The sequence below is a fragment of the Ammospiza nelsoni genome, chromosome 8 (genome assembly GCF_027579445.1).
Source record: "Ammospiza nelsoni isolate bAmmNel1 chromosome 8, bAmmNel1.pri, whole genome shotgun sequence".
Taxonomy (NCBI): Eukaryota; Metazoa; Chordata; class Aves; order Passeriformes; family Passerellidae; genus Ammospiza; species Ammospiza nelsoni.
The window spans coordinates 3,571,178-3,583,573 of NC_080640.1; the positions used below are offsets into that span (position 1 = coordinate 3,571,178).

Sequence of the window (12,396 nt, forward strand, 5' to 3'; positions counted from 1 at the left end):
AACTGAAGTGCCAAGTAGCACCTCCTTCTTTGTGTTTGAGGACAAAGATAATATCCTGCCTCTTAAAATCTAAACTCAGAGCCCACAGCAGGCCAAGGGCACATGGGGGTGTTAAAGAAGTTCTTGGGGAAACAGGGCAGTATCTCCCTGCAGCCTTTGCAACCCAAAAAGGAAAACGGCTGCACTTCCTCCAGCAGGCAGTGTAAAACTTTCATGACAGATGGCAGGATGTTTATCTGCCTAAACTTAATCAGATTGAAGTGATAGGCTTAGTATAATAGAACAAAAAAGGAAGAATTAGGGGTTAAAAAATTCTCAGTGATCCATCACAGCCTGAATGTTTGACCAGGGTTTCCAGCATCCTTCCATGTGTGTGGATGCTGACAGTGCCATACACTTTGGCTGAACCACTACCCAGAGGACAGAAGATGCAAAAACAGACCCAAAAAATTGCACTAAGGTCATTTTCCCAGATGTAGTTTATTTTATTAGAACTTAATTCCCAGCCTCCTTTCCCCTGCTGTCCCCAAGGGGTGCTATGCAGCTCCAGGGCCAGCTGGTAGCTCTGAAAAACAAGTGTTCCAACACTCCAGAAACAGGCAGCATCATTTTGGTGTCCTTCAGTGAGTGGGGTCATCTTCAGCTGTTGGGACTGCTGGAAACAGAGCTGGAATTATCCTTTACCTCCTGCTTGCAGATGCAGAGAGCAGTGGCTGAATGCAGTGGCCAGCACATGCTGCCTGAGAGTATGGATATATATTAAATATATGTAACACAAACATAATTACATTATTTCCATGGTCCCCTGGAGATCTGGGGCAGGTTGAAGCCCAAATACTCTAGCCCAAAGCCCAAGAGTGTACAGAACTGCTGATATGTTGATTAAAAGCGGACTTTTGCCTCTACAAGGTGACCCTTGCAAACACTACCACATGTCAGTGAGGGTGGGCAGAGGACTTGATGGAATAACCTCTAATATTTTAATTTTTTGACCCATCTTGAGCCCCTTCCATGCTCTTGCCAGGTGCAGCATGGCCAGGTGTTCCCACACATGCTGCAACAGCTGCACTGCAAAACTGACAGGGGGAGAAACCAAAATCCCAGGGGAAGGGCTGCAGTGCCTGGAGGCAGGGAGCAGCTCCTTTTAGAAATCCTTATTTTGATTAAGAAAAAAAAGGCAAATCTCATGCCTGTCCTGGCAGCAGGAGGGGGTGAGCTGGAGCTGAGCTGCAGCAGCAGATTCTCAGCAGGCCTGTGGGGCAGGATCAGGCTCAGGGGATGTTCAATGAGTACAGAATCCTGGAATCTCTCAATGGTTTGGGCTGGAAGGGACCTTAAAGCTCATCCTACTCCACCCCTGCCATGGGCAGGGACACCTTCCACTGTCCCAGGCTGCTCCCAGCCCCATCCAACCTGGCCTTGGGCACTTCCAGGAATGAAGCAGCCACAGCTTCTCTGGGCAAACGGCGCCCAGAGCAGGGAGCAATTTCTTCCCAATATCCAATCTAAACCTGCCCTTTTGAAGCTGTTCCCCCTTGTTGTATCACTACACGCCCTTGTGAAAAGTCCATTTTCAGCTGGAGCTGTGGCCGACTCTGCTCTGACAGCTCAGGGACTGCACATCCAGGATTTTAATGGGGAGAGGCAGGAAACCCACACCCCCTCCCACACAGGCTGCTCACAAACCCCCCCCTTGCAGAGGGAAGGCAGAGACCATCAGTCCCATGGCCTTTTCCAGATTTTCCAGGCAGGGAAAAGCATTTCAGGTCCTGTAAACACCTCTGCCAGTGCTGACCCAACTGAACACAGTGACAAACTAGGCCAGATCCAAAGGACAGGGTTTATTCCTGACAGGATGGGGCAGTTATTCCCTAATGTGTTATTGATTCCTGTGCCCCCTCCTTGGGCTGCTCCAGACAGGCTGGTCCTGGCAGAACCACAGCTCCTGCATTGCCAAGGCATGTGGGGCTGTCCCCTCCACAGGGCTTTTGTGCCACCTGAGGCACACACAGGAGCTTGGTGGCCTCCATCAGCCCCAAGGACATCCCCCATCCCACACAAGGACCCCAAAAGGCACAGGACATGGGGGTTAAACAGGTAAATCCATTCAGGAGGGGGTGCCCAGGCTCCCTGTTTCCCACCTCCCCAATGTGAGCAAAGATCAAAAGGGGGAACAGCCCCCAGCATCACCCAGAGGAGGCTGAGGCCCCTCACAGGCACCAAGGGCAGGGCATTCAAGACTTGCCAGAGGACAGCAGGCTTGGTGTTCCCTTGGGTGGGAGGTCAGGAGATCATTTTAGTACCATTATGTGAAATATTTCAGAAGGTGGGTGCCCACCACCCTGGACAAGGCTGGGCTGGGTTCATTCAGGTGAGATGGAGGTGGGAGAGGATGAAGTGGATCCATGGAAGGGCTGCATGTGAGGGCTCCTGCTGGGATTTACATCTCCTGCAGGATGATGTCCACAGCCTCAGCCAGGTTGTTCACGTAGGCATCAGGCTTCACCTCGGGGTGGTTTTCATCGGAAGGCCTGGAAGGAGACAGAGGGGCACAGCTGAGCAAGGGCAGGATCCCAAAGAGCCCCCATGTCCCTGGTGATCCTGCTGCCCACAGAGCCCAGGCAGAGCCAATGGAGCACCCCTGAGGTTCACAGAATTCACAGAATTTCTGGGTTGGAAGAGACCTTCAAGATCATCGAGTCCAGCCCAGCCCCAACACCCCAACTGAACCCTGGCCCCCAGTGCCACATCCAGGCTCTGTTAAACACACCCAGGGATGGGGACTGCACCACCTCCCTGGGCAGCCATTCCAGAACTTTATCACTCTATTTCCTGATATCCAACCTGTATTTCCCTTGAGGCTGTGTGCTCTGGTTGTGTCAGTGCTGCTGCAGACAGAGCCCAGCCCCAGGTGAGCACAGGCACCTTTCAGGAGCTGTGAGAGTGATGGGGGCAGCCCTGAGTCTCCTTTTCTCCAGGCTGAGCCCCCCCAGCTCCCTCACAGGTTCCTCTCAGGATTTTTGTTCCCAGACCTGTGCCCTCACCAGTGCCAGGGACAAGGGCACAATGACCTCCCTGCTCCTCTGGCCATACCATTCCTGACTCACATTCCTCCCTCTTCTGTTTGTTTTTCCCCTTTCTCTCTCCCACACCCAGGTCTTTCCCACATGCCCAGGTGGATCCAATGTCCTTTGTGCAAATGAGCTTGGCAAAACTTTGCAAAACCTCAATGGGAAGAGAATTTCCAATTAGTTAATTAACTAATCCAAGCGAATGCACTGCATTTTACATGGCACTTCTTCATCCAGGCAATAGCAGCACCAGGCAGGGATTGCTGTAAGGACACCTCACTGCAAGCCTGGGACCCTACAAAATTACAAATAATTATTCTCCTACGGCTTTTATCTAGAAATAGGCAGAGAAAAGAACTATTCCCTTTCAACCTAGAGACACAGAAAGTCTTCCTGAAAAGGAAGGTTCTGCCAGGGTTTAATTTTGCAGGACCACCATCTCCTGCAAACCCAGCAATGCTGGTTTGAAATACCACCAGAAGTAGGCTCATTCTCACCCTCCACCAAGTCAGCACCCCAAAGCAGAGTGACTTGAAGCCATTTTTTGCCAATACTTAATTAGCAGCGCTGGCCTAACGAGGCACAGCTGCACAATCCCATTTTGCTGATTTAGCAGCACTGCTGCTGGGGAGGGGGTAGATGTGGGAGGCAGAAATTTTCCAAACCTCGTGGTCCTGTTGTGGCTCTTGGGCTGAGAAACCCAACAGCTGCTGAAGGGGAAACATATGTACTTTATACACTTAATGACCTTCCTTTGGGAGAGAGATGGGAGCCCAAATGTCCACCTCCCACCTCTCCTGCTCCCTGGGAAGGGCAAACCTTTATTTAGCACAGCCTCTCCGCGGGGAAGATGCATTTCCCACCGGATGCAGGGGAGGCACAGAGATTATTATTATTATTATTAATGATGTGCAGGATTTGGTGAGCACTTGTCTGTACAAGCACCAAATCACTTCTTCTGTCCCAGCACTGAAGCTCCCCAGGGCTGTTTCCTTCCTGCTCTTTTCTCAGCAGTGCTCCTCAGCCCATGAGCTCCTCACAAAGGCATGGCCTCTTTTGGAAGCCCACACTGTGTGCTTGAGGCTCTGCTTGCTGCAAAGCTGGGCTATGAACTAGAAAAAATGAAATATTTTTGTATTTTCAGCAATATTCATCTTTCCTTGTGTCACCTGCAAAGCCATGCCCAGCACCAGGCTCCAGGAAACAAACTCTGCATCTTATTTAAAGGGTGGATGCACATAATATTCTTTAAATATCCCAATTCCATCTTGTTACAGGGCTAGGGAGCAATCAGAATAATTACTATGATTTTTTAGGTTTTTCTCAACTGAAAAAGAGTTTGCTGATGGAGAAAAGCCTTCACACATAAAGCAAGTAAAAATCCAGTGTGTATCCATCCCTTCAGTGGTAATTACTGCTCACTCCTGATTTAACCAAGTGGCTTTGATGAACACAAAAATAACTCTGGCCATACTGTAAAATATCAATTTCTTGTCACTAATCCCTAATTTGAGCGGAGAACTAAATAAAGCAACCAACAAAACTTCTCTTTGCATTTTACACCCTGAAAAATGTTCCTTTCCTAGATTACACATTAGGAGAAAATTCTAAGAACTGCCTGAAATGAATGCTTCTATGAGAAATTTTCAATTACACAGCACTCTTTGATCTATTAAAAGGATTTTGTGATTAATATCTGTGCTGACTACACAGAAATCCATCTGTAATTCAGCTGCTAAATGCCAGTCATCAAGGAAAAGTCCTGTACACACTTAATGGGTGCTGTGAAAAGGGGGTGTGTGTATGTATTTATAAATATGTATAGAAATATAGAAAACATATATTTATATATATTTAAAATATATTTATATTAATATATATAATATAGAATATATAAAAATACATATAATATATGTATTTATATATATAATTATAAATATATATAACATATATATAAAAAATTATAATTTTTTTTTACCCGTTTGCCCAAATACCATGGGATCACATCACGCTCCTGGCTCCACTGAAGTCAATATTAAAACACAATAAATAAAGTTGTCTGAACTCTGCAGGAAAGCAGAGAGCTGGATTAAACACACTTCCCTGCTCTGCTGCCTTTTCCAAGGGCTGTGCGTGGGGCTTTTGTCCCTGTCAGTGCCACCACAATCCCTGCTTCACGGGGCCCCTTGCTTTGTCTCACAGGCATTTCGTGGCTCTCAAAACCAGCCAAGGGATGGGTTTGCTCCCCCCTCTGGCTCAGGGCTGCTCTTGAAGCATCCGAAGAAAGGGAACTGCAAGCAACAACCCCCCAACTCTAATGCCAAGAAACAAAGCTCCAAATGCAGCAAAACAACTCAGGAGCCCAAGTCTGGGTGCCAGAAGAGAGGCAAAAGAGAGAGCTGTGCCATAAAACCTCTGGGCAAACCCAAATGCAGGATGAGCCCTTATTCTGTTGTCCAGAGGGAGCAGAGACCATGTCTCTACACCAGCCTCTTCTCTGGGGAATTTGGGCTTTTCCAAAGAGAAACACCAGCCACAGGGAGTTTTAAGATGCCCTGAGGTGAAGCAGAGCCCTTGGAGCTCTGCCCTGATATCCTGGGCATTGCTTTGATGGGTGGACAAGGGCACTGGGTGCAGGTGGAAGCTTGAGCCAAGAGCAGATTTTGGTCTCATGGGTCCAGCTCAGCTTCTCTCTCAGTGACAACAACCCCATGGAACTGCAGGTCACAGAACTGACAGTGAAGGTTACCTTTTAATACTTTCTTCTTTCATATTCCAGAAATAAATAATAATAATAATAAAATCTAAAAATGTCTTTAATTTGCTAGGTCAGTTGAAGAAGTTAGCATTGAGCTAACTTTAGGACAGACTCCTTCCAATATTTTTTCTCATATGGGGCTCTGGTTACAGAGAAGAGCATAAATCAAAATGACAGAAAATGATATACTGCAGCTGAACATGGAGCTGTCAGCACTGCTGGCCAGTGCACAAACTTGCTTGTGAAAAATCAACTACAGCCTTGGGAAACACTCTCTTCCATAAAGCAGGACTCTTTTTTCCACAGAGTGGCTGAGCACCAGGGCCTGGAAGTGCACAGCATTTCCCAGCCCAAACTGGCCATGGCACTGTGGATGTGACACTTGTGCACTGCCTTTGGTGCCCACCTTGCTGGCAGGGAATGGAGTGGGTTAGCACAGGATGCCTCTGAAAGCCAGGGTGGTCCTTCCTGGTCCTTATAGGCACACAGGGTGATGTTAGGAGAAGAAAAGCCACCCAAAAGGACCAGTGCATAGAGCACATGAACAATATGAGCCGTTTTTAACATGATGCAGCTCAGACAGTGGTCCTGTGTCCATCAACTGCTCCTCAGGAGATGCCTGAACATCCTCCTCTCCCAGGGGTTATTTACCACTGTCAGGCCTGCAGCAGCTCTGGGGCCCCTGTGCCCTGAGCCAGACCCTCAGCCCACACTAAACTGGTTAGTTCAGATCAGTGCTGCACCTGGAGACATCAGGGAGCAGCAGAAAATTGGCTCTGCAGTTTTAACTCTTCACCTGGGAAGAGAAGCTCCAGTTATCAGGGAAACTCCAGTATCAGAGCTGCTGCCTGCCAGAAAGTGATGGCTTCCTCCTGCTGAGGCATGAAACCAAACTGTACAGGGCTGGTTTAAAAAATCAGCCTCTGCAAAAAGAAGAAGGTTCACTTACTGTGTGGGTCAGATTTCCACTGCTTGGACTGGGTTCCCTGCCTAGACTCAGCATCAGGAATGGTCTTGAGTTGTCCCAACTTCTGGGCAATTTTCTGGCATGGCTCACCCAGCTGCAGCTGAGCGTCTCTGAGGGATGAAGGGATCTATGCTGGCTTGCCTGGTCATCTCAGGAATTACTTGGAGTCTTTGAAACAAATGCAGAGGAAAGATGACCCCAAACCCCAGATTTTGAGTTAATTCTTTTGTTTCCCACAGCAGTTGGGATTCCAGGTGTGGAATATGGGCTGGAGAGGATTGGATGGCACTGCCACAGGGAATCACTGCTGGGAAGGGAATTGCACCTGCAGAATGTGGGATGGGACTGATTCTCTATGAGCTGGCATTAAACCATCCCACCAGGAGCTAAGAGGGGATATCTGAGCTCCAGGCCCTCCCAATGCTGTCCTAGGGACCCTCACACTCAGCCTGGAACAGCTTTCTCAGCACCTCACTCGTGCTCTTCTCCAGCAAAACATGGGGAACAAAAAGGAAACAGCTGGGTTACTGCATGGGCAAAATATTTAACAGATAAAAGGCCAAGTGGATGTGATAGATGAGTAACACCATGATTGATTCTTACAATTAATGGACTAATATCATGTACATAGGTTGAGAAAAGTTTTATAGGTTTATAGTTATGTTGTACCCCCTCCCATGGTTATCAAGGGCCAGCTGGGGTTGGGACACCAGGGAGGGCTGGCTTGTCACTGGTGACATCTGACCTCCAGTCAGGATCTGAGGAAGAGATCTCCACCACTGGACAGCAAAGAAGTGGTTGAGGGACAGAACTTTGAGAGGGGTTAAAGAGTTTAAAACAGAGACCCTCCATTGTGAGGGGGCTGAGCACATGGCGGGGAAAATCTTTTGCTCTCAGTGCTGTAACTCTTTTTTTAATTCAGTCTTCTGTTGTATTTTTGATAAGGTTTAATAAACCTTCCTGAACTATGCAAAGTGAGTAGCTATTTCTGACATGGAGGTAGCTGACATTGGATTGTCATGGTCACACAAACAGCTCTGGGATCCAGCTCAGCCTGCTGAAACCTGCCCGAGAGTGAGAGCAGACAGGCATTGATCAACACCTGGTTGGTATCACAGGTTAAAATTAGCTCTTACACAGCCCTTCAGAAACTGGGGCAGGCAGGAAAACACCAAGCAGGGCCAAAGCAAGGCACCAAAGTGAATCTGGAAAAGACAAATGGTCCCACATTGCAGTGCCACAGTCACTGGCAAGCCTGATCCCAGCTCTGCACCACTTCTGTCACACAGCAAACCCCATCCCAAAAGTCACCCTCTGCTGGACCAAGGCATCTCTGGGTCACCATTCAGACTCCCACCAACAGCACCAATTCCTCCTCCATAAAATGAGATAAAAAAGCCTGAGACTATTTCTCTCGACAGCATATTCTTCAGGGGCCCTTAGCATGGCTGTAAAATATGCAAGACTGGGTTTAACGAGGTTTTCTTTATGAGGAATGCAAACAGGCACTGTAACCTTTGCTGGTTGGTTTGGAAAGATGCAATAATTAAACTTGGTGCCATGAGTGAAACTCCTTTTTTTTTTTTTCTTTTGTGAAACATGCAATTTAATCAGTTTGGCACTGAAAACCCAGATAAATCACAATGACTGACAGGTCCCTGATGGACAGCTGAGGGATGGTTGTAAAGCACATTTCCTGATCATACAACTAGAGAAAAATCTGCACCAAAGTCAGTAACAGCACCCAGAGCTGGAGCAGCTCCCAGAACTCCAGGAAACCCATACCTGAACCCTCTCATGTCATGGGCAGATCCCTGGGATAGGAAGAGAGGCTTTTGTGATTAAAAGACTGGATTTGGAGAGCTGCAAGCAAAGCAAACCTGCGTCAGAGCAAACCAGCATCCTCCACTGCTCCTCTCTTACCTCCCACTAATTGTGTTTAATTGTGACTCATTTAAATTCAAGCATCCACAAACGGGTGGAAATTACAGCCAAATTGTTTGCTAACACCTGAAGGAAGTCTGTGGGCTTGTGACTTAATTGTTCCCATTTCTGTTAAACTGCTGCAGTTTTAACTGAGCAGAATAAACCAGATTAAGTCCAACACTTCTCCAGGTAATACATCTCAACACGTGGGCAATACTAAGATTGAGGGCATAGGGAGTTATCCTTCTGCATGGTTTACCTAAAATTAAAATTAAAATTAAATTAAATTGCCAAATGCTAGAAATAACAGGATGCTGGAGTGGTTTGTGTTAGAAAGGACCTTAAAGATCATCTCTGCCATGGGCAGAAACACCTTCCACTGTCCCAGGCTGCTCCCAGCCCCAATGTCCAGCCTGGCCTTGGACATTTCCAGTCCAGGAGCACCCACAGCTGCTCTGGGCACCTGTGCCAGGGCCTGCACACCCTTCCAGGCAACAATTCCTTCCCAAAATCCCATCCAACCCTGCCCTCTGGCAGTGGGAAGCTGTTCCCCTCATTCTGTCACTCCATGCCCCATCGAAATTCCCTCTCCAGGTCTCCTGCAGCCCCTTTAGGCACTGGAAAGTTGCCATCCCCCAGCATTTTGTTTTTGTGAATTTTAATACATTTCTTGGGGTGAGCACTTGTGCTTTTCAAACATACATGCGCTGAAAATTTAATTGGAAGTGTTTAATTGAAATTTTTTAGTTTGTAATCAGTTGGCTGCATGGAGATGCTCTAACCAAAGCTCTCAGATAGACAATTCCAGAAATAACTGCTCAGAAGAAGGTGCTGAGAGCACTGCTAGGGCTAAAGGAGGTGCATGAGGGATGCCTGGTGTCCCTGCTGCACTCTGCTCTACCAGGTTTTCCACCAGGTCTTTGTAAACTGCCAAATTCTGGTGCAGGACATCACTTTGGGAAACAAGGAACAGGTTGGAAATGGGGATTGTAACCACAGGTTTGAGGAGGTGCAGGGACAGCAAGTGGGACTTTGTCAAAATTAAGAAGTTAAATGAGCAGAGGTGAGAGAACAGATCAGGAGCTGGAGGCTGGCAGGAGCAAAATTCCCTGGTTTCACATAAAAACTTGGGATAGAACACAAGTATTTCCCATAGTCCTCTCCACAGGCATGACATTTACTCGTGGTGATTGCAAATTAACCCTTGAGGAACCCCAGTTCCGGGCATCTCTGCAGGCTGCAGTGCACCCTGCACTCTGAGCACACAGAGCTGAGGAAGCTCTGATGGCAGCTGCTTCCCTCCACCCATCCCTCTTTATTTTCTCTCTCAGGAAACACAGCACATGTGAACATGCCAGATTAAAAGCTCTGGAGAACAAAAGTCCTGACAGTCTGTACAGAGGATATATACACATCTAGTAAGAAACAGGCACAAAGGAAGGCAGGGTGGTGATGGGAAGACGTGATGTGAAGTGCTGCTGTTGGGACAGAGGGTACTCCTGCCTCAATGCTCTCATGTCATTACACCAGAGCATGAGATTTTATCAGTGCTGACTTCTTTCCCTTACCTCCAAAACCCCTAATGGAAAGTGAAGCTGGTTTGAACAAATATTTAAACAAGCACAGCACTGGTGTTCCGGCAGCTGGGCAGCAATTTTCCTGTCAGAACTGCACAGCTCTCTCATCTTGCACAGCCAGAGCAGTTCAGCAGGGGCCAGGCATTAAAAGTGTGCATACCAGCACTGTGGTGGAGGAGAGGGAGCAGCACACATGCCTGATCTGGTTTTGGACTGGTTCCCAGCCTGCTAATCCCAAAACAGCTGCACACGTGTCCTGGGAACAGCTGGCAGGGCAGGGAGAGCTGGAACCTGCTGGGCACAGGATGGGGGACACCCAGTCAGCCCCTTCTGCCTCAAGGGGCTCTGTCCCTTCTCCTCCACCCATAATCCAGGGATCCTGTGGGCTCTGAGCTGCTGTGGTCCCATCAAGCCTGAATCCAAAGGTGAAGCCATCATGGCTCCATGCTGGGTGGTCCATGCTGGGTTTGAAGACACAGGTGGAAGGGAGTTACTGCATCAGGAACTGCCATGCTCAGCCCCATGGCACACAGTGATGGAGTGCACTGGCAATATCTGTTCAATGTACTCTGCTAGGCCAACCAGAGCAGCCAGAGGAAACACAAACATCTGAGAGCACAAAATGCTCCTGCTACTGCAGAGCTGAACATTCGCCCTCAGCTACCTGAGGTTCCTCATCAGGCTGGCCCAGACCCATTTCACCCAGAGATGTCTGTCCAAAAACAAGATGGTCTGCCCAGGGTGGTCACCTGGACCTCTCCAGGAGCCTCCTGCTCTGGACAGACAGGAAAGGGGAAAGGAGAAAGTACACACAGAACCACAGAATCCCTTAGGCTGAACTTATCCAAGAACCATAGAGTCACTTAGGCTGAAAAGGCCTCTGAGATCACTGAGTCCAACTGTGCCCCCAGCACTGCCAAGGCCAGCACTGCCCCATGCCCCCAAGTAACACATCTACAGGTCCTTTAAACCCCTCCAGGGATGGGGATTCCACCCCTGCCCTGGGCAGCCCCTTCCAATGTGTAATCACTCTTTCCATGGAGAAATTCCTGGTGATGTCCACCCTGAGCTCCCCTAGCCCAGCCTGAGGCCATTCCCTCTCCTCCTGTCCCTGTCCCCTCCTGTCAGGAGCTGTGCAGAGCCACAAGGTCCCCCTGAGCCTCCCTTGCTCCAGCCTGAGCCCCCTCCCAGCTCCCTCAGCTGCTTCTCATGGGACTCGTGCTCCAGCCCCTTCACCAGCTTTCTTCCCCTTCTTATTCATCCCATGTTCAGCCCAGTTTCTTAGATAACAAGTCTGGATAGGAAATAACCTCTGGAAGAGATGATTCTTTTCCCTACTGACTCTATTCAAACCAGATGACAAGCTCATACCCCAGAGCCAGTTCTTGGACAGCCAGAGCTAGGGTTAGGTGTAAAGACTCTTAACTTTTCATAGAATATAGATAAAGTTGAGTGAGATAAATGCAACCCCTTGTTGGAAATGAGCCATGAATGCCAGCCATGAATGCAATGACCCCCTGGCTGGCCTGGCTGCACTGGGGGACCAGGAGCTCTCAGCGCACATGTGGATGCACCAAGTGCTGCAGAGCAAGCACAGCACAGCTGTTTCCAATAAAAGCAAAGCCTCCCTCTCCCCCTCAAAAGTGAAACAAGCACTTTTGCTTGTTTTCTGAGAAAATCTGAGAATTGCCCCTGCTCTGCCAAACTATCCAGTCTAACAGGGTGTTTGCAAGCACCCTGAGACTTAGCTCTGCCTGCTTGGATTAATTATTGATGACCTGCTTGGCTTTGCCAGATGACCTTACTCAATTCAGTAGAAAATAATTTTAAACACCCCTGAGAAAGAATTTGGACATAAATATTTGCTTTGTGCATACACACAAACAGATGTGCATCTTAAATGGAGCTGATGCATTAGCTATTAATCAGATTTAATATTACACAGGAGTGAGAAAGATTAATTTCAAGGGTTCAATGTAAAGCTCACTGGTGCTCAGACTCTGTTAGATACTTTTAAAGACCTTAGCCTAAGAGAATATTTCATTGCTTTCCTTTAATAGATCACTTACAAAATCCCTGTGAAAGGTGTAAAATCAA

At 48.0% G+C, this 12,396-nt stretch overlaps 1 protein-coding gene across 1 annotated transcript in view; it reads right to left on the reverse strand.

The window, feature by feature from the left end:
- Positions 1–461: 461 nt before the first annotated feature.
- LHPP (phospholysine phosphohistidine inorganic pyrophosphate phosphatase) overlaps positions 462–12,396 on the reverse strand; it is a 76,964-nt gene continuing 65,029 nt past the window's right edge. The window contains exon 7 of the mRNA XM_059477434.1: positions 462–2,531. Within this exon, the coding sequence (XP_059333417.1) occupies positions 2,441–2,531 (91 nt within the window). The 3' untranslated portion in view covers positions 462–2,440. The remainder of the gene's footprint in view (positions 2,532–12,396) is intronic.